This window comes from Microcaecilia unicolor, chromosome 4, assembly GCF_901765095.1.
Source record: "Microcaecilia unicolor chromosome 4, aMicUni1.1, whole genome shotgun sequence".
Taxonomy (NCBI): Eukaryota; Metazoa; Chordata; class Amphibia; order Gymnophiona; family Siphonopidae; genus Microcaecilia; species Microcaecilia unicolor.
In genome coordinates, this window is record NC_044034.1 from 274,638,683 (window position 1) to 274,664,863 (window position 26,181).

At 42.0% G+C, this 26,181-nt stretch overlaps 1 protein-coding gene across 2 annotated transcripts in view; it reads right to left on the minus strand.

The window, feature by feature from the left end:
• Positions 1 to 741: 741 nt before the first annotated feature.
• The window catches only part of GLRA2 (glycine receptor alpha 2), a 143,475-nt gene continuing 118,035 nt past the window's right edge, over positions 742 to 26,181 (minus strand). Inside the window, exons 7-10 of one of the 2 annotated variants that reach the window (XM_030199575.1) lie at positions 12,851 to 12,997; positions 11,293 to 11,321; positions 8,266 to 8,281; positions 742 to 1,017 (exon numbers count right to left, since the gene is read on the minus strand). In XM_030199575.1, coding sequence (XP_030055435.1) covers positions 742 to 1,017; positions 8,266 to 8,281; positions 11,293 to 11,321; positions 12,851 to 12,997 — 468 coding nt within the window. The remainder of the gene's footprint in view (positions 1,018 to 8,265; positions 8,282 to 11,292; positions 11,322 to 12,850; positions 12,998 to 26,181) is intronic. The other variant, XM_030199574.1, reaches the window with a different exon arrangement.

The following is a 26,181-nucleotide window of genomic DNA, read 5'->3' on the forward strand; positions in this document are numbered from 1 at the left end:
CAGACAAAAAAAATCAATAGAGAATTCTCTGAGGTGCAAAAAAATATATAACATATGGCAGTTTTATTAATTTCTAATTCTGTGAGTTATCAAAGAAATCACAAAATACACAATAATTTCCCCCAATTACAATTCTAATAAAGCAAGTTCATATTAAAATGCACATTTACAGGAATATTAAGGTACAAATATTTTTTTTCTTTACTAGAAATCATTTAGAACCTGCAAAAGGATTTCTTGGTGAGCCACTAATTACTGACTCTTTAGCGGAATGTATTTTCAGTAGACTTAGACTTGTTTCAAATAGAAAGGCAGCATCTCCTGATAAAAAGGTTTGGTCCTCTTAACTCACTGTTGTGAAGGCCGCATGAATATCAAAACGGCAACCTGCTAAAAGTGTTTATTACAATCGCATGGCAGTTCTATTAAATTTGTGTTATGTGTTTTAAAATAAACATTTCAATGGCAGTGTTCTGCAAATTTGGCCCCATTAAGTACATGAATCATGTTAATGTAGAGTCTGGAAGAACAATATTTCAAACAGTAAAACAGAGGCAATCCTATTGCACAGTCCCAGGGCGGCTCATTTTGCACTATTCTTTATGTGACTGCTCTTTTATCCATAGTCCAGTTAAAAAGAACAAACAATAAAACAAAAACAGTTAAGTGACAAAAAAGATGTTTTACTGTTTATGTACAAGTACACTTTGGCAAGAAGGTCTCCACTACATGGTACATTGCCTACTTCTTATGGATATCCTCATGTCTTATTATTTTGTATGTAATCCAGTAAAATATGTTGAATATTAGAAAGGCCAGTGGGAATGCAGCTCTTGAAATTGTATCAATTCTTTTTGCTCGATCCACAAACTTTCTTTTGATAGAATCTTCGTCTTTTGGTTGCACTGGTGTAGGAATGGAAGGCGTAGCCTTGACTGCAGTGCCGTCCTTAACTTGTAGGCAGTGACCCATCCCATAGCCACTGAAGTTAAACCGACTCTCACGGATATCATCTTCCTAGAAGAAAATAGGAATCAAAATTGAAACCCTAAAAATGAAGGGATGAAGTATACCTTAGATGAGTCAACAAATTTTGCATAATGCACCTTGAAAATGCATGGAATATCTTCAGGTACCTTTGGGACTAGTCCAAATATTTTCCCTCAAATTTTATAAATGGCACTCAAAGTTAGGCATACAGTTCAGAATGAAGTTACAGAATAGGGCCAGTTATCATAATTCAATAACCAAACTTCAATATGCAGGGATAAAAATACTAAAGAGTATACCAATCTACAGTTAATTTTATCCATTTCTCTCAGTCACTTTTATAGAATAGTGTGCTCAAGATAACTGTTTATATAGCTTGCAGGTAGCTAGATAATTATCCAACTCTCTTAGAGTGGAGAGCGCCCTGCTGAATGTTGACCTCCATCAAGGCAATTGATGCCTCAATCTAGGTACCCCATAGCTGTGTACTTGACACCAATTCTATAGCGGCATCTTGGCACCTAGAATCCATTATAGAATACTAGCATAAGTTGGCATTGCTCTGCCCATGTTTAGGAGTGCCCTCTTATGCCATGTCAGTGACATGTGCAAGTTGATGCACCTAGGTGCATCAAGTGATGTGCATAATTTTATAAACTATGCATGTAACTGGGAGACACACCCATTACCCACCCATGTGTAATCTCCCCTTGCAGTTATACGCTATTGCATTTAGGTACTACCTCACAGAATAACAGCAACTGTCAATTAACAACAGCTTTGATGTGTGTAAGTGGACTAGTTAATATGTATTTCTAACCCTCTTTCCTCATATAAGACTAGATTTACTACTTTTAAATGATGGGACCTATTTATTAATAATATGTGCTAATGATGCTAGCCTATTCTGATGCATTAGTACATATCAGTAAATCTAGCTATTGACTTTCACAGTATGGGGTGGGGGGTCCTTTTAATAAGGTGCACCAAAAAGTGGCCTATGCTTGTGTAGACGCATGTATTGGACGCAAGCAGGTCAATTTTCAGCACATCTTTAAAAAAAAAGCCTCTTTTTTTTTGGCCGAAAATGGACGTGCGGCAAAATGAAAATTGGTACACATGCATTTTGGGCCTGAGATCTTACCGCCACCGATTCACTTAGCGGTAAGGTCTCACGCGTTAACCGGGCAGTAGTCGTCAGCACGCTTTCAATGTTGATTAGCGCCACGCGCCAGAAAATAACATATTTTCCGGCATGCATAGTGGACACGCATAAAAAAAATGAAATTACCCGCCCGGGCCATGTGGTAGCCGGGCAGTAGTTCTGAATTGGCGCGTGTTGGACATAGGGAGGCGACTATGCGGCTTAGTAAAAGGGCCTCTTAGTTAGTTATTGCACTTATATACCATCTGTTCCCAAAAAATTTGAGCATGATGTGGTTTATAAATGAAAACAATCAGGGAAGAAAAAACAGATTTCATGCTATAGATAAGCCTTTTAAGAAATAAATATCTTCAAATGTTGGCGAAATATCATATAAGAATGAGATTGATGAATAAAAACAGGAAGAGAGTTCAAGAGCGAAGTGACCTGGTAAGAAAAAGATAGCTCCAGTAGATTTTTGAAGTGAATTGCTTTGAAGGAAGGGAATAACAACATACCGAAGGTGGAATTTTGTCAAGCCACACCACCAGAGGGAAAAACAGACTAATGATAGGAACTCTTCTGGGGTCAACTCATTAAAAAGTTTAAAAACATAATATCTTAAAAACAGGGCCGGTCTTAGGCCAAGGCAGCCGCATAGGGCCTCGCGCTTAAGGGGGCCCCGCGCAGCGTGCCGCAGACAGCCTCCTTCGCTCCCGATTCCCAGCGGTATTTAAATTTACCTCCGTTAGAGGCAGCATCAGTGAAAATGCTGTCTGATGTCCCACCAGCCTTCCCTTCGCTCATTCATTCCCTCTGTGTCCTGCCCCCAAGGAAATGACATCAGAAGAAGGCGAGGCACTGAGAGAACGAACGAGTGAAGGGAAGGCTGGTGGGATGTCAGACAGCGTTTCACTGACACTGCCTGCAACGGAGGTAAATTTAAATACTTGAAGATCTGAGCCTGCCATGAGTGGGAAAGCGTGGGGTACAAATGTAACTTTAAAAAAAGAGAAGAGGGGAAGGGAGAGAGAGTTGCTGGCGGTCTGGGAGGAGAGGGAGAGATGCCAGACCAAGTGGGTGGGTGGGGAGGTCATTAAGAGAGAACTGTGGGAGGGGAGGCAAGACAAGGCAGGCATATTAAAAAGAATGGGTGAAGGCGCTGGGGATGGGTGGGGAGGTTACATGAGAGAGAATGGGTGAAGACACAGGGGGGCCACATAAGAGAGAGAATGGGTGAAGGCATGGGGACACATGAGAGAGACAGAATGGGTGAAGGCACAGAGGGCACATGAGAGAGAAATATAGAATGGGTGAAGGCACAGGAGATACATGAGAGAAAATGGGTGAAGGCATGGAGGGGGGCAGGTGGACATGTGAGCGGGAGGGAAGGGGAGAGAGGAGCATCGATGGACATGGATGGGAGGGCAGAGCCCAGGGAGAGAGAATTAATTGCTGGTCATGGAGGGGAGGGAGGAAAATTGCTGGATTTGGATAGATGAAGGAGGGAAGGGGAAAGAGGAGCATCGATGGACATGGATGGGAGGGCAGGGCCCAGGGAGAGAGGAAACTTGCTGGACATGGAGGGGAGGGAGGAGAATTTCTGGATCTGGATAGATGGAGGAGGGAAGGGGAGAGAGGAGCATCGATGGACATGGATGGGATGGGATGGGAGGGCAGGGCCCAGGGAGAGAGGAAAATTGCTGGACATGGATGGGAGGGCAGGGCCCAGGGAGAGGAGGGGAGGGCAGGGGAGAGAGGAGAATTGCTGGATATGGAATGGAGGGAAGGAAAGACAAAGGAAGGAGATGCATATAGATGGAGGGGAAGGGAGAATGGTAGACAGGACACCGGAGGATGGTGGACATGGTGAGAGAAAAAATATCAAATGGAAAGAAGACAATGCATAAAACAGAAGACACTGGGACCAAAGCGAATAGAAAAACTAAATAATCAGACAACAAAGGTAGAAAAAAGTATTTTATTCAGAATTTATTAATTGGAATATGTCAGCTTTTAGAAATGTGCATCTGTGATATTTTGCATGTAAGTTTAAATTTTTCTAGTATTGCTGCATGCTGAGTCTGACTTCTTGAGGTAACTTTCCAGTTCAGTATTTTGCCTTCATATCTGTTGTGTCATGTGTTTTTCATGTGTGATCAAGGTGCAGTATCCTGCTAGCATGTAGTATTTGCAACCCTTTTTGTTTTGTTTTTTTCACGAGGTAGTGTAATGGTGTTTTAGAGCCTGGTGTAATTACCGTTCTGCCTTTCCACGCATAAGGTTGTAGCTTGTCCTGTCCTTGGAATTAGTGCTGTTATGGTTTGGTAAGGTTATGAGTGTGTTTTTCCACAAGTTTGTGTATAGTGTTTTGCAGTGGAGAGATTGTGTGTCCGCACTTCTGACCCCCCAGGGTTATGAGAATTGGAACTACTAATTGTAGTGGACTTGAACTGAATAATTTCTGGGAGCGGGGGTTTCATGATAGCATTGTGCTTATTATTTCAATCAGTTTTTCTGTACAAATTTAACTTCATTTGTCTTTATTTGAAATTTCATAAATAAAAAATGTTCTAAAAATGTAATAATCAATAGGGTGGAGCGGGGGCGGGGCTAGGATGGGGCCCCACCAAATTGGTCTGCACAGGGCCCCGCACTTGCTAAGACCGGCCCTGCTTAAAAACAATTCTCTCATATTCTGGAAGGTAGTGAAGATCACAGAAGAGAAGACTTATGTGACCAAAATTTTAACATTTAAAAATTAAACAAACCTCTGTGTTCTGGATCAATTGTAACCTCTTTAATAGACTTACTGCAGTGTATCTATAGAGGGAGTTGCAGCAGTTTGGGCCTTGTTGCAGATAACTCAAGCTAATCTTTAGTAAAAAGACCTCCTTAGATAATTGCTCTGAGACCTGTGAGCCTGTATCTGAGTTACCTGTATTCTGTACTAAGGTGTTCTAGAGAGCATTGATCTTGTCAAAAAAATATTTTGACATAGTCTTGGTTGCAGGGCATCCTACTACATGATTAGGTTGAACTTCTGAGGTGAGTTCACTACAAAGCTTAAAAGTACCTTAGGGTTGGAGCTCTGGATCCCTATTGTATCAGCATAATAAATCCTAATAGATAAATAAAAAATATAACTTCCTAGTCTCATTAATCTCACATTAATAATAATGCATTTGTTTCTTTCAGTTCAATTTATCTGTGTCACATCTGTTTAGAGGTTTGAATCTGTTGAAAGTACCAAGGGACTTTGCGTAAGCTAAAAAGCTTTCTAGTCTTAATTGGAGCTATATCATCTAAGAGGGCAGCTGACTTCTGATCCTATACATCCAAAAGCCTAGCTGGATCCAATTAAGAAAAATGAGCTGGGTAAAATGTAATAATTATAGGGCAGCAGCCTATACACAGACCTCATAAAGCCTTCATGAATGAAGATGCTAGAGTTTTTAGCGTGTGCTAAAAATAAGCATGCGCTGAACACTAGAAACCCATATATTCCTATGGGCATCATTAGCATGCACTAAAAATGCTACCATGCCTTTGCAAAAGGTACCCTAAGAGTTTTATATTGTGGACACCCTAGTTCAATAGCAAAATGATTTAGGGCCCTGTTTACTAAGCCAAACTGTAGGCACGCAAATGTTTTAGTATGCACTAATAATTAGCACGCGCTAACGCTAGAGACACCCATAGGAATATAATAGCTGTCTCTACCATTAGCAAGCACTAATTTTTAGCACACGCTAAAAGGTTAGGGCGCCTACAGCATGGCATAGTAAACAGGGCCCTTACTTTGAAACCCTATTAATACTCTTTAGGTATTTAAATGTCTCTGGGAAACGTGATAATGGTAATGTTCAATGAATAAACTTTAATGTAGACTCAGTACTGTGTTTCGGCCGCAGGCCTGCCTCAGGAGTCTTTGATGGTCTGGTGTATGGATATATAATCCAGATGTAAAAAGGTCTTACAAAAGTCCTTAACTGATCAAAAATCACTGTAAAGCGCTGAGTGTGTCTTCTTACATCAGTAGAAACGCGAAAAACTAATCTTTTTGATCACTTAAGGGCTTTTGTAAGACCTTTTTATATCTGGATTATATATCTGTACACTAGACCATCAAAGACTCTTGAGGAAGGCCTGTGACCAAAACACAGTACTGAGTCTATGTCACGATTGTGACTGTTTTCCTTGGCTGTGCTCTCCTCACCCTCTGGTGGCCAGAACCAGTGGCTGCCATAGACTGTCTTGCTGTCTCTCTACACATTCCATTCCATTCCAGATATTCTAGCCCTCCAGACTTGGTTTGAAGTTTGACAGCTAGCCTCACCCGTAGCTGCCTTGTGATTCCTGCAGTTGAGCTTCAGCTGCTGATGGGCTTATTAACCACCTGGAAACCTTCTGAGTTTGCCTTTGCATCACCTAAGGTCTCTGGGCATGTTGGTGTGCTCTGTTGCACTTCTGCCTAGTCTGTTTATTGTCTAAAATCCTTGCCTGGTTCTAGTCTAGTTTTTGTGTAGCTTAGCTTGTACTTTATTGCTTGTTTCCTAGTCTTGTTTCTTATTTGTATTTCTTTGTCTGGTCCTTGGTTAGTCTGTGTGTAGGTTAGCTATTAGCTTTAATTGCTAGTTCCCTTCTTAGTGGCTGCTTGGCAGCTTTCTGTTCTTGCTCTTTTGTCTGTCTGTCTTTTTTTTTCCATAGTAGCTACTCAGCAGCTTTCAGTCCTTGCCGTTACCTGTCTTTGTGCTCTGCTTAGTGGCTGCTTGGCAGCTTTCAGTCCTGGTCCTTTAGTCTGTCCACTTTCTGTCTTGTGTTGTATTGTTTGTGAGCTCTAGCCCAGATTCCTGCCTTGCCTCCCATGTTTGCTCCTTTCCTCGCTGACCCTCAGCCCCTGTTGGTCTGGCTTGCTTCTGAGTCCCATTCCCTGAGTGGGTTCCTGGATCTGGTAAGTCCTGCCAGCTGCTCGCACCTAGGGGCTCAACCCCTGGGGAACGGCAGTCAAGTGTAGGTGAAGGCTTGCTCCAGTCCTGTGTTCCAGTCCGAGTGTGTTTAGTCCAGAGTGTTCTGCTTATTTATCTACGTCTGCACCCTGCCTTGTTGTTGTGCTAGCCCAGTGCTGGTTGGGGGGTTTTGCCTGCCACTGCCGCTCTACGGCAGTGGTCCAAGGGCTCACAAACCCATTGTTTCCTTGAGAAGCCTAACAGTCTACATTAAAGTTTATTCATTGAACATTACCATTGTCATGTTTTCCTGGAGTCATTGGTCCACTTCCCACTTCTCTGTGTGTACTTTTACTCCGTGGGATTTGGTGTTCATTCACCTAGGTGGACTACCTACCCCGTTATTTAAATGTCTCTAACACATCTCCCTGACTTGCCTGCCCTAACCTCTTCTGTCCTCCAGTTTGTTTAAATCTGCCACCTGCTAATCTCATGGAGTGTCCTCTAGTTTTAGTACTGTTTGAAAGGGTAAATGACTGTTCCTTATTTACCTGTTCCAACCCAGTTGTGATTTTATAAACCACTATCATATCCCTTCTCAGTCTTCTCATCCCAAGCTAAATAACTCTAACCTGTTTAACCCATTCTTTTTATCATTTTAGTTGCCCTTCTCATTCAACACAGTACCAGAGATTACACAAAATGGTAAAATTAAAAAAAAATGTGTAGTTTGGACTAATAACATCACCTTCACATAAAGACTATCATTCTCTTTTTCTCTCACTCTCTGGTTTTACCCTCCATGCTGGAACTGTAGATTTGATTCAGTGTCCCATATGCTGAATAGTCTTTACTCCGTAAGCCATTAAAATGACACACCAGCTCGATGCTTTCATTCCCAATAGGCACAGTGTCCCTGGCTTGTCAGGACAGATAGCAGCAGTGTGAATGTAAATGGCAAAAATGCTAAAAATAAAATGGCAGTGTTAGAGGAGACATCATGCAAGACAATATGAGTTAGGTTTACATGAAAGCACACAAAGTGAAGTACATGAAAGTTGAAATGCAAACAAGTGGCTGAAGAAATTATAATAGATGATAAATAGAAATTATATAAATAAAAGTCAATCTTCATAAAATTACTTTTAAACTAGTTTGAAACCAGTTTAAAACTGAAAAAACTATATCGCTTTTTTCACTGATACCTGAAAGCATTTAAAACAGATTTGAAATTGGTTCCAAATACCTTTGAGGGTTGCTAAATGAAGCCTTTACTACATATGCACAGCTTTTTCTTATTGTAAGAAAACAGACCATTTAAAATTAATATAAACACCAGTCCTTTCTCCAATCATCATACTTTAATGGGTCCTGTTGCTATAGTGTAGTAAGCATTTACCCCTGGATTCTATGAAGGTCACACAAATTTGGGTATAGATTCCAGATTTGCACCCAAACTAATTAGTTAATGAGCCACTATCAATTATTGATATCAATTGGCACTAATTAGGACTTATGCGCAGATCTTCCTATCCGCTGTTCTATAATATGTGCCTATCTCACATGCTATTCAAAAGTGTGTGTGTGTGTGGAGGGGGGGGGGGGTAACAAGGAGGGGAAAGACATGGGCAGGTCAGGGGTACAATATGTTAGAATAGGGTCGATTGCGGCCTACTGCCATTGGTTGCACGTCAGCATTTACACCATTTTTCAGCAAGCGTAAGTCCTATTCTAAATACTATTCTATAAGGGGTGCTTAGCGTTAAGTGACCTTTATACAATTGGTGCTTGATGTGGATCTTCCTGGTGCCTAACCTTGGGCGCCATTTATAGCATTCCCCCCTTACTACAGAAATTAGCATGCCGTAGCATTAACCACATGGCCCTGGCACAGTATGCTAATTTGTGTGGTAACTCCTTATCATGGTTGAGAGTGGGAAAGGGGTAGAGAATGGAATGGATTTGGGGCATGAACAGCACTTGCATTATTGCACAGTAAGCTATAGTACACTTTGTGTCTCCTTATCTTGCAATGCATTTACTGCCTGCTTAAGAGAAGGTGTTAAGTGCATTTGCAGTACTGGCATGCAGTTATATGGATTGCTGCAGTAACAAAACAACCCTTATCCACCATGATCAGGATCCAGACCAACCCCCCCCCCCCCCCCCCCCCAAGTCAAAATCTAGACTCCCTCCATGGCCAATATCCCTTATTACTTTTCAGAAGTGTCCTTGTTGGGGTTTAGGAGAGCTTCAGCGATCGCCGGATGCTCCTGCCCCATTGCTGACCTGAATGCAAACTGGCAGCACTAATCCCTAGTGCTAGAGGTCAAGTTGTCACTCTTTATTTGGCAAATTAACTCTTAGCAGTAGTACTTTGAGACTGCTAGGCATGAAGGCCACTATTTTGCATTTAGGCCAGCAATAGGGCTGGAGTGTCCAGGGATTATACCATCTACCCCCACTAACCCACCAGGAACTACCCAGTAAGAAGCAGGGAAGGGGGGAGAGGGTTGGAGGACCACATCCTGAGGTTGGGAGGTTCTGTATCCTGATTGGGTGGGTGAGGAAGGTGTTTGGATCATGAGCTGGGAGATACGTGAGACTTGGATTCTGATTGCAGGAATCCCTTTTAAAATACAACAGTGCTGTGTGGTGCCAGAAGTGTACTGTTCTTGTAAAATACTGTATGAAAGTAAGATCTGCCATCATGCATTTTTCGTAGTCACTGCATTTATGCATAGGGGAAAGTATTCTACAGGGCAATCATATAAATTATGCACTAACATTTATGTGTACATTATCCCCCCGGATTCCATATATGGCACCCAAATTTGGGTGCACTTCCGAGATACACATGCAGCTTAATTGGCTAACGAGTTGTTAACCATCAATAACTGGATGCTAACAACCAATAAATGACATTAATTGGCACCAATTGGGATTTGCACATGCATTTGGCTGTGTGCTATTTTATAACACTGAGTGCTTAAATCCCAGAGTGTGCAAACCAAAAGGGGGCATGGCCATAGTGTGCAGTGTTATAGAATTATGGGTCTCTATGCCCAACTTGGGTATCAGTAGGTGTAAGTCTGGTGCCCAGAGTTGGGTGCGGGAATTGCTGCTAAACATGATTCTATAAAGTGTGTGTACCCTTTATAGAATAGCATTTAGCACTAATCTTTTGGGGCACCCATTTTTGAGTGCCATTTTGGGATTCTATGTATTGCGCCTAGCGTTCTGCACTAAAATACAAGAGCTGCACATCACGCCTGGAATAGACTTCCCAAGCCTGTACGTCTAGCCCAGTCCTTGGCCGTTTTCAAGTCCAAACTTAAAGCTCACCTCTTTATCACTGCTTTTGACTCCTAACCACTACTCACTTGCCCTGTCCTTTTATTCTCACCTCTTTATTCCCTTACCCTTAATTGTTCTGTCTGTTACCTGTCTTATCTAGATTGTAGGATCTTTGAGCAGGGACTGTCTTTTTTTGTATGGTGTACAGTGCTGCGTATGCCTTGTAGCGCTATAGAAATGATTAGTAGTAGTAGTAATATTCTATAACAATGTGCAAAAACGTATTCGGCTTAACATACCAATCAGCATTTTTAACAACACTTAACAAGCAATAATGAGCACTAATTGGCAATAATTAGAACTGACGTGCATAACATGGGCGTCTATGTCCAAGAACGGGTAAGTGAAGGGGTGGGACAGACCATAGTTTCGAAAAACAATGGGCGTCCATCTTCCGTTTCGAAAATACAGTTTGTACAGACCAAAATGCCATGGATTTAGTCATTTCCAAGCTGGGCGTTTGTCTTTTTTAGCGATAATGGAAACTAAAACCGCCCAGCTCAAAAACATCCCAATCCAAGCCATTTGGTCGTGGGAGGGGCCAGGATTCGTAGTACACTTGCCCCCCTGACATGCCAGGACACCAACTGGACACCCTAGAGGTCAGTGCGGTGGACTTCAGACAACGCTCCCACATACATAGGTCCCTTAGCACGGGTGCTGAGCCCCCAACCCCCTCTCCCAAAACCCACTACCCACAAATGTACAACACTACCATAGCTCTTAGGGGTGAAGGGGGCACCTACATGTGGGTACAGTGGGTTTTGGAGGCCTCCCATTTACCAGCACAAGTGTTACAGGTAGGGGGGATGGGCCTGGGTCTGCCTGCCTGAAGTGCACTGCGGTACCCACTAAAAGTGCTCCAGGGACAGGACTTGTTGCTGCTGTATAACCTTGGCACAGCAGTTCACACCTGAAGACTAATCTCGCTGAAAACGTCCTTTATTTGAATAAGCACGTTTACTCACAGTTAACTGCAGATCAGAGGTTGTGCCCCACTGGCAAAGAGTCTCCCTGTTATTGAGATTAGCAGTAGGTCAGAGCTGGCAGAATGCTACACAAAACCCTCTTTCAGCAACATTCAAGATAAGAACTAAGTGCTGTAACGTGGGTAACACATGAAAGGGATCCAAAACTGGCTTACAAAAATGGACACTACCTCATGGACTACCGGAAACAAAACAGGGCACACTCTGACCCAGTAAGCAGGGGGAAAAGCACCATAGGAGTAGAGCCTACCAACTACCAACATCGTGAGCATGTAACACAAGCTAGTGGAATCACGGAGCCCAATACCCTACACCCACCACAATGCATTGCTGATGTGACTCTGCAGTGCATAACAGAAAAGGTGTCACACTCACCTGAGAGCCACAGCAGAACCAGGGAAAGGCTGTCACAGGATAGAACACATTCTACTGTCATGGAGGTGGGTACGGCATTTGAGGCTGCCATACAGGCTGGGAAAAAAAGTTTGTAAAGTGGGTTTTTTTTGGTGGGAGGGGGTTAGTGACCACTGGGGGAGTCAGGGGAGGTGATCCCCGATTCCCTCCAGTGGTCATCTGGTCAGTTGGGGCACTTTTTTGGGACTTGGACCTGAAAAAAAAGGGTCTAAATAAAGCGGACCAAATTCTCATCAAAAACGCCCTTCTTGTTTCGATTATCAGCTAAAGACGCCCATCTCTCCTCGGCCGATAACCACACCCCAGTCCCGCCTTCACCATGCCTCCGACACGTCCCCGTCAACTTTGTTCATTCCTGCGACGGAGTGCAGTTAAAGATGACCAAAATCGGCTTTCGATTATACCGATTTGTTCGCCCATGGGAGAAAGACGCCCATCTCCCGATTTGGGTCAAAATATGGGCATCTTTCTCTTTCAAAAATAAGCTGGATAGTGGATCTAATCCTGTTCAGCCCCTGCATATTAAGGGCATCAGTTTGTAACAGACAACTGTTAAACTCAATGATATCTGCACCCTTTGTATGCATGTGTTCCTCTAAATTCCATCATATATATTGCATTTCAGATAAGGAGACTAAGCTCTTATGAAGGTCAGTACTTGGACTGAAAAATGGATTGATAAAAACAGGGTACCAACAGCTGCTGGAATGATAAACCTTAGAGAGAATGTTGGGTTTAAGATATTTTATACAATTAATTCTTGTTATACGTTGATACGTTTGTTTCTGTCATTAATATGTGATCCAGAATTATTTGTTTGAAATAGAAGTAATGAAAAAAAAAATCTTCACATGTTAGAATGCATTCAGACCTATTGCTCCACACATGGTGAAGGTAGAATCTCTAAATAGCCTACCATGCACAAAAGTATACTTTTCAAAGAAGCTAGAATAAAACCAACAAAAACACATTGCTGGAATAATATAGATCGAATAATTTTTCAACACCTTATTTTTTTTTTGCCTTCTTCGAAGCCTCAGAAACTCCTTGTGTTGTCTTGAAACAAAATTGACTGCTGCATACTCAAGCAAGGCAGCAAACACGAACAAAAGGCACACAGCCATCCAGATGTCAATAGCTTTCACATAAGATACCTAGCAAAAACAGAAGAAAATGCATGGTAAGTCTAATTCTTTGGACAGCCGAGCAGGCAGACATAGTCAATAAGGGATAACTCTATAAAGCAGATGCTAACATTTACGCTCCAGTTACATGTGTAAATGTTTAAAATACTAGCATGCACACTCTTATGTATGTCTAAGTGCTGTTCTGTAACTACACATAGCTTACACATGGGCACATATATATATAGGCAGAGTCTGGGCAGAATGTGGGTGGGGTACAAAGTTATGCATGTGAATACTAGAGGCTACATGCTTAGGCACTTACTTTCCTGTACAGAATATGCACCAATCAGGCACCCTCTGAGTGCCTATACATAGGGGTACATTTATAGAATTATCCCCAATGTGCATAAAATTTTGTGTTATGATTCAGTAGGGATGTGCATTTATTATGTTTGTTTTTCAATTTAATTGACCACCTTTTGATAAAATCAACAAAGCATTTGGTTCTTTAGTTTGCCTTAAATGTAGTGAACTCTAAATCTATTTAATACACATTAACCTATGAATTACCACACATTAAGGTGATTAGTACATTTTGAAGATAACAGCTCCCAGAGGCGGGAGCAAGTAGGCATTGCTCCCTACTCCTTCAAAGAGGTATGGGGGAGGGGAGGGTCTCCACTAGACCACCAGGCATGTTTCTGGGGAGGCCTGGTGGCCACCCAATGGGCTGGGCCTTGCCTAACTGAGAGGGTCTCAGGCTAGACTGAGCCAGGAACCCCCAGGTGGGCTGGTCTGGGCCATGGCAGAGGGGGGCACCACTGGACTACCAGGGCATTTTTGGACAGGAGGGAGGGAGGGAGGCTAGGGCAGGATGAGTTACTGGATCACTGGGGATTTTTTTAAAATTAGGGGAGGGAAGAAGGGAGGGGATTGGATCAGCATAGTCAGGTTCGAGGGAGAGAAGGGGTGCCACTAGACACCCATTCCTCTCATCCAAACCTTCTTTGCTAATCTAGACCTGGTGTTAATTTTCTGGTGCTAAACATACCTGAGAGCCTTTGGTTTTTTTTTTTTTGGGGGGGGGGGGTGGAATTTGTGCAGGGTGCTTAATGACCGCATTTAAATGCATTTTAAACCCAGCTTTCTGACCGTGAACCGTGAACTTCTCAGTCACAGACCTAACTCTCTGATCTAACTCTAACTCATCATCCACTTCCACAGGTTCACTCATACAGTGGTGGAAATAAGTATTTGATCCCTTGCTGATTTTGTAAGTTTGCCCACTGACAAAGACATGAGCAGCCCATAATTGAAGGGTAGGTTATTGGTAACAGTGAGAGATAGCACATCACAAATTAAATCCGGAAAATCACATTGTGGAAAGTATATGAATTTATTTGCATTCTGCAGAGGGAAATAAGTATTTGATCCCCCACCAACCAGTAAGAGATCTGGCCCCTACAGACCAGGTAGATGCTCCAAATCAACTCGTTACCTGCATGACAGACAGCTGTCGGCAATGGTCACCTGTATGAAAGACACCTGTCCACAGACTCAGTGAATCAGTCAGACTCTAACCTCTACAAAATGGCCAAGAGCAAGGAGCTGTCTAAGGATGTCAGGGACAAGATCATACACCTGCACAAGGCTGGAATGGGCTACAAAACCATCAGTAAGACGCTGGGCGAGAAGGAGACAACTGTTGGTGCCATAGTAAGAAAATGGAAGAAGTACAAAATGACTGTCAATCGACAAAGATCTGGGGCTCCACGCAAAATCTCACCTCGTGGGGTATCCTTGATCATGAGGAAGGTTAGAAATCAGCCTACAACTACAAGGGGGGAACTTGTCAATGATCTCAAGGCAGCTGGGACCACTGTCACCACGAAAACCATTGGTAACACATTACGACATAACGGATTGCAATCCTGCAGTGCCCGCAAGGTCCCCCTGCTCCGGAAGGCACATGTGACGGCCCGTCTGAAGTTTGCCAGTGAACACCTGGATGATGCCGAGAGTGATTGGGAGAAGGTGCTGTGGTCAGATGAGACAAAAATTGAGCTCTTTGGCATGAACTCAACTCGCCGTGTTTGGAGGAAGAGAAATGCTGCCTATGACCCAAAGAACACCGTCCCCACTGTCAAGCATGGAGGTGGAAATGTTATGTTTTGGGGGTGTTTCTCTGCTAAGGGCACATGACTACTTCACCGCATCAATGGGAGAATGGATGGGGCCATGTACCGTACAATTCTGAGTGACAACCTCCTTCCCTCCGCCAGGGCCTTAAAAATGGGTCGTGGCTGGGTCTTCCAGCACGACAATGACCCAAAACATATAGCCAAGGCAACAAAGGAGTGGCTCAGGAAGAAGCACATTAGGGTCATGGAGTGGCCTAGCCAGTCACCAGACCTTAATCCCATTGAAAACTTATGGAGGGAGCTGAAGCTGCGAGTTGCCAAGCGACAGCCCAGAACTCTTAATGATTTAGAGATGATCTGCAAAGAGGAGTGGACCAAAATTCCTCCTGACATGTGTGCAAACCTCATCATCAACTACAGAAGACGTCTGACCGCTGTGCTTGCCAACAAGGGTTTTGCCACCAAGTATTAGGTCTTGTTTGCCAGAGGGATCAAATACTTATTTCCCTCTGCAGAATGCAAATAAATTCATATACTTTCCACAATGTGATTTTCCGGATTTAATTTGTGATGTGCTATCTCTCACTGTTACCAATAACCTACCCTTCAATTATGGGCTGCTCATGTCTTTGTCAGTGGGCAAACTTACAAAATCAGCAAGGGATCAAATACTTATTTCCACCACTGTATATATATATATATATATATATATATAAGGATGACCCCCCTAGCAATAGTATCATGAGACTACCACTAGGGGTCATCAGCGCCATTTTGGGATCAGACAGGAGGATCCCTGCTGCCTGACACCAGTGCACCACCTGTGCTAACCTCGGGTAGGCCCTGGAGGTGGGGGGGTTCAGGAGGTTGTATGGAGGGTGGGGGTTTGGGGGTTTGGGGGGAGGGGATTGTTGTTGGGGACAGGCCTGTGGAAGTGAGCAAGGGAATGGGGCCAGATTAGAGGTTTGGGTTTGTGACTGGGAATTGGAGATCATGTTCAGTTATGATCAAATGCAATATCAATACAGTGGTAAGACATTTCATGTAAATTTATTTATAACCCATCCCTATCCAGACATTAATAGCACCATTACAAAGATCTATTATTCTTGGAATATAGAATTCCTGAGAATCTATATTTACAGAAAAAGACCCTGAGACTACCACCTGACTATGGCAGAGGGCAAAATGTGATTGTCAACTGCATGGCTCATATTGTCTTTAATATTGGGACAGCATTCTCCACCCCCAGCCCTCTCAAAACTGTGGGCAGTTATATACATAGGAGATTAAAAGAGTTTCTGGCATTTGGTGGCAGGATCAGTGGAATGAGGATTAAGAGGGTGAGAACACGTAGGGGACTTCTTTGTTGATGTGGTTTCATTCAGACACATAACTTTGTAAGTCTAAGTGCTTTGAAAATACTCCTCCACGTATGCTATTGCTAATATGTTCAGAAAAAGTGTGTAAATGTCACTTATGATAACATAAAGGCAGGAATCAGCTTGCACAATTTCACAGCAGTAGTGGGCCCTCCATGCACTGCTGAAATGAATAAGACTAATGCAAAATTTGTCTGGAGGCTGACTGTGTAGGGTTAAGATAATCTAACCCTCTTACATGAATATGCTGACTCCAGCTAAAATGAAGGATGGGAGGAACATGGACCACTCCTGACTCCGTTGATCAGATGGGAATTTCTTTATCCTGAATCAACTGAAAATGCACTACTACCAATTAACTGAAAGGGTGTTACTTCTTTTTTTAATGTTTGGCTTTTAAGGCCATTCATGGGATAGGGCTTGATTATCTATTCAAAAAGTTGGAAACCCATGTGCCAAAGAGATTGTTGCATTCTAGTGGGATTATGAACTTGTTATTACAAGATGCTACTTGTTTTTCAGATGCAGTACATAAGTACATAAGTACATAAGTAGTGCCATACTGGGAAAGACCAAAGGTCCATCTAGCCCAGCATCCTGTCACCGACAGTGGCCAATCCAGGTCAAGGGCACCTGGCACGCTCCCCAAACGTAAAAACATTCCAGACAAGTTATACCTAAAAATGAGGAATTTTTCCAGTCCATTTAATAGCGGTCTATGGACTTGTCCTTTAGGAATCTATCTAACCCCTTTTTAAACTCCGTCAAGCTAACCGCCCGTACCACGTTCTCCGGCAATGAATTCCAGAGTCTAATTACACGTTGGGTGAAGAAAAATTTTCTCCGATTCGTTTTAAATTTACCACACTGTAGCTTCAACTCATGCCCTCTAGTCCTAGTATTTTTGGATAGCGTGAACAGTCGCTTCACATCCACCCGATCCATTCCACTCATTATTTTATACACTTCTATCATATCTCCCCTCAGCCGTCTCTTCTCCAAGCTGAAAAGCCCTAGCCTTCTCAGCCTCTCTTCATAGGAAAGTCGTCCCATCCCCACTATCATTTTCGTCGCCCTTCGCTGTACCTTTTCCAATTCTACTATATCTTTTTTGAGATACGGAGACCAGTACTGAACACAATACTCCAGGTGCGGTCGCACCATGGAGCGATACAACGGCATTATAACATCCGCACACCTGGACTCCATACCCTTCTTAATAACACCCAACATTCTATTCGCTTTCCTAGCCGCAGCAGCACACTGAGCAGAAGGTTTCAGCGTATCATCGACGACGACACCCAGATCCCTTTCTTGATCCGTAACTCCTAACGCGGAACCTTGCAAGACGTAGCTATAATTCGGGTTCCTCTTACCCACATGCATCACTTTGCACTTGTCAACATTGAACTTCATCTGCCACTTGCACGCCCATTCTCCCAGTCTCGCAAGGTCCTCCTGTAATCGTTCACATTCCTCCTGCGACTTGACGACCCTGAATAATTTTGTGTCATCGGCGAATTTAATTACCTCACTAGTTATTCCCATCTCTAGGTCATTTATAAATACATTAAAAAGCAACGGACCCAGCACAGACCCCTGCGGGACCCCACTAACTACCCTCCTCCACTGAGAATACTGGCCACGCAATCCTACTCTCTGCTTCCTATCTTTCAACCAGTTCTTAATCCATAATAATACCCTACCTCCGATTCCATGACTCTGCAATTTCTTCAGGAGTCTTTCGTGCGGCACTTTGTCAAACGCCTTCTGAAAATCCAGATATACAATATCAACCGGCTCCCCATTGTCCACATGTTTGCTTACCCCCTCAAAAAAATGCATTAGATTGGTGAGGCAAGACTTCCCTTCACTAAATCCGTGCTGACTTTGTCTCATCAGTCCATGTTTTTGTATATGCTCTGCAATTTTATTCTTAATAATAGCCTCCACCATCTTGCCCGGCACCGACGTCAGACTCACCGGTCTATAATTTCCCGGATCTCCTCTGGAACCTTTCTTAAAAATCGGAGTAACATTGGCTACCCTCCAGTCTTCCGGTATTACACTCGATTTTAGGGACAGATTGCATATTTCTAACAGTAGCTCCGCAAGTTCATTTTTTAGTTCTATTAATACTCTGGGATGAATACCATCAGGTCCCGGTGATTTACTACTCTTCAGCTTGCTGAACTGACCCATTACATCCTCCAAGGTTACAGAGAATTTGTTTAGTTTCTCCGACTCCCCCGCTTCAAATATTCTTTCCGGCACCGGTGTCCCCCCCAAATCCTCCTCGGTGAAGACCGAAGCAAAGAATTCATTTAATTTCTCCGCTACGGCTTTGTCCTCCTTGATCGCCCCTTTAACACCATTTTCGTCCAGCGGCCCAACCGACTCTTTGGCCAGGAATAAATTACCAGAAGATTAAAAAATAATTCTAAATATATACAAGCTTTAAAAGCCAGCTTAAAACCTGGCTTTTAAAAAATATTTTAATTAAATGCCACACTGTTTTATTGTCTTTAAATTTGTTTTCAAGATTAGGGGATGAGTGGTTGGATATGAATTGATAATTGGGGGGGGGGGGGAGATTGGAGTGAGTGTAATATGATATATGTGTTATCTGCTCTGTACAGTTATTTGTAAATGAAAGAAGCAGAATATAAATTGAAATATTTTGGATGCTTCCCAAGATGTGTTTGGGTGAAGTCTGGGGTACAGTTTATAACTAACCTAATGTTGAATATCATCTAAAAGCTGTGGCCGTGAGCTACCAAAAACACATTTCTGAGTCACAATGAATGGAGGACGGGGAGGGGAATTGGGTGGAGGTTGTATTTGTAGGGACCAACAGACTAGCAGGTATAGCTGAATGGGATTGAGTGGAAGATGCATGAAACAACCTTCAAATGAAGGGATAGGGACAACAATGGTATTGAAATACATGTCGCGATCCCTAGCGCCATAAGCTGATATTTATCTGTCCTTTGTGTAAAACAGCAAGGGTTCAGTAGGGTGGTCAGAACGAGACATATGCCCTTTTCCAAAGGTGGGGCCAAAAGAATAAAGAGAGGGTCAAGGAGTGCTAGTATTTTATCATGGAAATATTTTTAAAACAAATAGGAGAAATATTTTTTCACCCAAAGAATAGTTAAGCACTGAAACTCGCTGCCAGAGGATGTGGTAATGGTAGTTAGTGTATCTGGGTTTAAAAAAAGGTTTGGACAAGTTCCTGGAGGAAAAGTCTATAGTCTGTTATTGAGCTGGACATGGGGGAAGCCACTGCTTGCCCTGAGATTGGTAGCATGCATTATTGCTACTAATTGGATTCCGGCCAGGTACTTGTGACCTGGATTGACTACTGTTGGAAGCAGGATACTGGGCTAGATGGACTATTGGTTTGACCTAGTATGTCTAGTCTTACATTCTTATGATCAGTCAGAAGGAGTCTTTAACAAACTCCTAGGACCATGTTCATCAAGAGGTATTTGTGATGTATTATTGTATGAGAGGAGTAAGGACTTTCTTTAGAGTTCACTGAGGTTAGAGGAGGAATACTTCTAGGAAGCAGTGGAAGGCCCAAGACCCTCCTAGGTTTCACGCAAAAAGTTTGAGAAGTGTGTCAGAAGACTTACTGCTTCAGAAGTGTTAAAGTAAGAGTGATATCTGTGGCCATGGATAATTTTTTGCATCTTGTATCACTCTGGGTATTTTGTTTTTGCCTCTTTCAACTTTTAATTTTGCACTAATCAATAAGCTTCTCTTGTTTGAAACAAATCATCACGTGGACTGTCTAATTAAGCGTCTCAGCATCTGATGGTTTAATCCCAGAATTCTTTCTCAGACATTGAAGAAGCGCTTTTTGTTGCAATCTCTGAAGATGTGCCCCTGTGCTTCCCCACAGAAAAGATAATTCTTTATTCTATAACAGGACACTTACTATTGGTGCTGGCTATGGAGCCCATTTTAAGCCTATGCTATAAAGAAAAATAGGCACCTACTTTTCTTTACAGAATATTAGATCTAGGAGTGACCATTTACACCAGTCCTACTATTATTATTATTATGCCTTCTTTATACAGCCAGCACATAAGGCAGACAGACATATCTTCCACACTTGTCGGCTTTGTGTTTCATCAACTGCTTCTTTTCAATTGATATCCTGCTCACTGAGGTCTTTTTCCACTCGTTGACGCCATATATATATTGGTCTTCCTGGACCTCTTTTCCCTACTGGTTTCTAGCTCATGTCTTGATATGCACTGTGCATCCATTTTTTGTAGGTGCTCAATTTATCTAAGTTGTCATTGCTGTAGTAACTTACAAACTGGTGGCAGTTAATTGTCCTCTTATTGCTTGGATTTTAACCTTATCTTGCCATATGACGTGTAAAATTCTTCTTAAGCTACGTGAATCAAAACCGTTTAACCTGTTTTGGAGAGTTTTCATTATTGGCCAGATTTCTGAACCATAGAGCAGACTTTAATACACAAGCATCTTCATTTGAGTTGTTATCTTCTTATTGTCCCAGATCTTATCCAACCTGTTCATGACTGATGCTGCTTTTACTAATTCTAATTTTCATTTCTTTTTCAAAGTTGCTGTCTTTTATCAGACTTTCTAAATAGGTGAATTCTGGCTCTTTTAATTTGATTGCTGTGTTCTCTGATATTTTTACATTCATAAACTTTATCTTTTTGTTAGATACAGTTTTACATTATCTCTTTGTTAGTCTGGTGAACAGACTGGGTTAACTATATCTATCTGTCATCGTCTGCATTGCCTGAAAAGAGCTCACCAACAAGGCCACATCCATCTGCATAATCCAAGCCCTCTAACTATTACTAAGCCGTGGTAGGCACTAGAGTGTGCCTACCACACACCAACAAGCACTGCCATGGAACATGCTGAGGCATCCCATGGTAGACTGCCAATCAATGCATGCTAATCCCATGTTGAAAAACCGTTTTTTATTTTTCAGAGCAGGAAGCGTGCCCTGCGCTAATCAGGTAGTGCCGCATGCTTCCCGATTACCACGGGGTTAGAGCAGGATCCCTTAGGAATTATAAATTAGGTGGCCATTTTACTGCCACATTATACAAAAGCAGCCATTTTACTGCAGGGTTAAAAGTGGCTGCAGCATGCTGGAAACCCACCCACTATCAGTGCCGGCCACTTTTTAGAGTGGCTTTGTAAACCATGTGATTTCTCTATTTTTAACTCTTACTGCATTCCACATTAACTAGTTCATGGTGAAACTGAATAACAATAGTAACACACAATCTTGCTTGACTCCAGTTACTATTTTAAATCATATAACCATCTTCCACTCTGGCACAGCATTAACTGTTCTCAGATAGGTTTTCTATAACTCTGAAGAACTTGTCAGATATTCCATATGATTTTATAATACTCCATAAGATATCTCTTTCAATGTTATCAAATGCTTTTTCAAAATTCAGAAAATGTATAACTACTGGGAAATTGTCCTTATATGGAACGTTGGCATTAGCAGTAGTACTGTGAGATTACCACTAGGGGTCTTGGCAGCAATTTTGCATCCCAGCACAGTTCTGGGTGGGAGCAAAGACATACTGCCCCCACCAAGGACCACTGAACTATGAATGAAGACCCCTGGGTAAGCACCAAGGGATCAGGCAGGGTGGGTGGGGGGGGGGGAGTCCCCATCTGGGGGAGGTGGTTAGGCCTGGAGGCAGAGTTTTGAACTTCAGGGGTGAAGTTTCAGCCAGAGGAGATCAGATCTGTGGGTTGTTACATACAGTGATATTCAAAGAGGGAGGATCTAATGTCAGAAGAAGAATTAGATATGGGGGAAGATTGTCCAAGCAGGATTGGCTACAAGGAGAGGAGATGAGTCTCGGGGTGCACTACTACAGCAGTAATTGCTTTATTTCATTTTCTTTGTGACTGGTCCAGCACAGTGATATATTTAGTAGCTGATAGCATGGGTGCTCTCATATTATCTGGCACTGTATGTAATTGTATGAGAAATGCAGGGCACATGCTGCACATGTCTCTTTTATTTACACACAGGCTTTGCACCTACTGTAACCTAGTTTTTATAACTAATGCACTGTAAGTGCTTATTAATGCTTATTAATTTTTACATGCTTTTCAAATGCATTTTTGCTCCCTTTAGTATTTGCAAATAATTTATTAATTTCATAGATTCTCACTTAAGTATAAATGCAAATATTTGACATGAGCTTACCATAAATCTCCATATACAGAAAATATCAAAATTAATTATAAAAGATTTTATAAACAAATATAGTATAGCATAAAATGAAAATTAATGAATGATTTGGTGCTTTTTACACATGAAATATTTACAATATTATGTATTCTATTTCTGTAGAAACTCCATCTGGTTCCACATGCTTGCTGCTGAACGTTGGCTGTAAGTAAAAGTTGCAGCTTAGCCAAATGAAATGATATTTCTGTAACTGCTTAGTGTTAATAGTCCAAGTCTTATTTCCTTAATGAAGAAAAATGAAAAGTAGATGGAAGAAATATATATTAGTGTATTAAAAAGAAGCTAAAAATGCTGACTTCTATTGGAGCTCTTATTTTATATTAATATGAAATATTGCATAGCTGGGATAAGAGATAGATAGATAGATAGATAGATAGATAGATAGATAGATAGATAGATAGATAGATAGATAGATAGACCCTTATGTGGGTCATTCCCACGTGCTAAGGCCATTTTTACCACTGGGGTAAAATGGCCAATTTTTCTTATTAATGGCCATGTGCTAATTCCCAATAGTACATGGCCATTAGTATATGAGCCCATACCGCCACCTATTTTGTAGGTGGTAGAGATTCATGCACTAAACCTGCGCTAATTCACTTGAGTACCACAATGCCAGAACACATCTACTCTACCCCAGACCCGCACTCATTGCTAAAAGTAAATTTTATTTTTTAGCATGTGGGTAGTATGTGCACATTCCAAAATTACCACAGGATGCCTTATCATGCCCCGCGGTATGCCATTTTTTGCTGCAGTAAGCATGAGTTAGTTCTTACCACAGCTTTGTAATAGGGCCCCCGCAGTGACTTGAAACTGAAAAGTAAGCAGCAAAATCTCAATGCAAGAAAAAGGAATATGAAAATGATTCAATGCAGTTCTGACTCATGGCTATTTTTGTCTCAGGAATTCTTGTAACAATATGCAAGAAAGATGAAGAGTAATAAGCAGTAAATGAACCAGAAATTAGTTTTGTGATCTGAAGTGTTTCCAAGCATAAAAATCAAGATTCCTATCTGTTCACTGAACCACCCTTATTCTCCTTGACCTAGTTTGCCAAAACCATGTACCACTTAATGAGAAATGTTATATAATCTCCCTCCCCCCACCCAAAGAACTTTTCCCATCTCTGATTACAGTCTTTACTTTTTGGAATTTGGTGCTTATCATAGAACTGTGCACAAAGCAATATTGACCGGGTTAGCAATGGTATAAGGAGGCACGTTATATAGTTCCTCACATAGCTACGACAAATCCATCTCTTTTCTTTCCATGGTTTCCAGTATTTAGGTTCAGAATTAGCTAACTAGAATGAATTATGATAAATTATTCAAAGACGGTACTTTACAGAGACTGAGGTTTTATTTAGCGGTCGTGGACAGAGCTTAGAGTGATCATAGCAGTTCACCTCAAACTTGCAAAACAAGGCAGCAAACCAGCCAGAAGAATGTGAGAAGGGGTATCTATCAGTAGAAAGAAGGAGACAATAATGTCTCTATAAAGGTCAGTGATGAGACCTTATTTGGAGGAGTATAGAGAGCAATTCTATAACTTGTCACCTCGATTTAGGTGTCACAATGGAACGCATGTAGCATCAATTCTACAAAGCACTTACCTAAGCCACTTCAGAATATTAGCGTAAATCCATGTTGGTACACCAATATTTAGGCAAGCGACTTATGACAGGTGCACAACTGATAGCATTCTATCAATAGCCCTTGCCACTTGGCGACATGACCATGCTCCACCCATGTGTAAACCTCCCTCACAATTATGCATTAAGGGGTCCTTTTACTAAGCTATGGCCCCCTTGCTTGGGTTTTCACTTGCGCTAAAGACATTTTTATTGCAACCATAAAATGGCCAATTTTCTATTATTCATATTAATGTCCATGCACTAACATTGCCATTAAAAAAATTGCCACATGGGCAGTAAGGACTCGCACAGCAATCCTCTGCTAACCAGCTAATGTGGATGTGCTGTTTAGTGCAGAAAAGCTCACTCTCCCAAAAGAAGATTTTTTTGGTGCTCATTATTGCTTGTTAATTGCAGTTATCAGTGCTCATTGGCTTGTTAAGCTTGTTAAGTTACATGCATTGTTATAGAATCTACATGAATCTCTAGGCACACTATATAGAATCTGGGGGATAGGGCCTTATTCTATAAAGGTTATGCTCCTAAATTTACACTCCTAAAATTTATGCTCCTAAATTGATGCTTCTAAATTAGGAGTATATTCTATGCTCCAAAATAGATTATGCTTGTAATTTAAGAGCATAAATTTTGGAGCATAAATTATGCTTATAAAATAGGAGCATACATTTTAGGAGTGTAAATTTAGGAGCATAACCTTTATAGAATAAGACCCATAGGTCCAGATTCTATATGTGGCGCTTAAAAAAATGCGTGCAGCAAACATTTCTACCTAAGCAAATTCTATAAGTGGTGCCTAGATTTAGACACTATATATAGAATACACTTAGTTGATATCCTAGTGCATAAATTGATGCACATCCATTTACAGCAATGAAAGCATGGCGTAAATCCGAGCATGTAGATTTAGGTGCAGAGGGCCATATTCTATGAAAACATGCATAAATTTTGGAACATCCATTTCCCACCTATACCATGCCCATTTTGCATGCACATATTAACATTTAAGTGCAGTACATTACAGAATATGCTTAAGGAATTGTGCACATAAATTCTAATTATTGCCAATTAGTGCTCATTATTGCTTGTTAAGTGCTGTTAACAATGCTGATTGGCTTGTGAAGCCATGCGTATTGCTATAGAATACGTTTGGATTATGGTGCGGAATGCTATGCATGCTATATGGAATCTGGGGAATTGGGTAAGATTCTATATATATGGTGCCTAAAAAGTCAGCACCAAAAAAGCGCTATTCTATTAGCTGTGCTTAAAGTTAGGCATGGTTTATAGCAGGGGCGTAGCTATGTGGGGCCACAGGGGCCTGGGACCCCATAAATTTGGCCCTGGTCCCCCCTGCCGCTGACCCTCTCGACCCTCCCCTCCCGCCGCCAACCTGCCGTTGCCGTCTGGTACCTTTGCTGGCGGGGGACCCCAACTTCCGCCAGCCGAGGTCCTCTTCTTCCTTCATTCTGTTTCTGAGTCTGACGTCCTGCACGTACAACGTGCAGGACGTCAGACTCAGAAACAGAACAAAGGAAGAAGAGGACCTCGGCTGGCGGGGGTTGGGGTCCCCCGCCACCAAAGGTAGGCGATGGCGACAGCGGTGGAGGGTTGGCGGTGGGAGGGGGGTCGAGAGGGTCGTCGGCAGGGGGGTCCAGGGCCAAATCTAAGTGGAAAAGACTATGGAGATTAGTTGATAAAATTTGCTTTTTATATATATTTTTTTGCCTATCACTAACCTACAATTCCTCCTT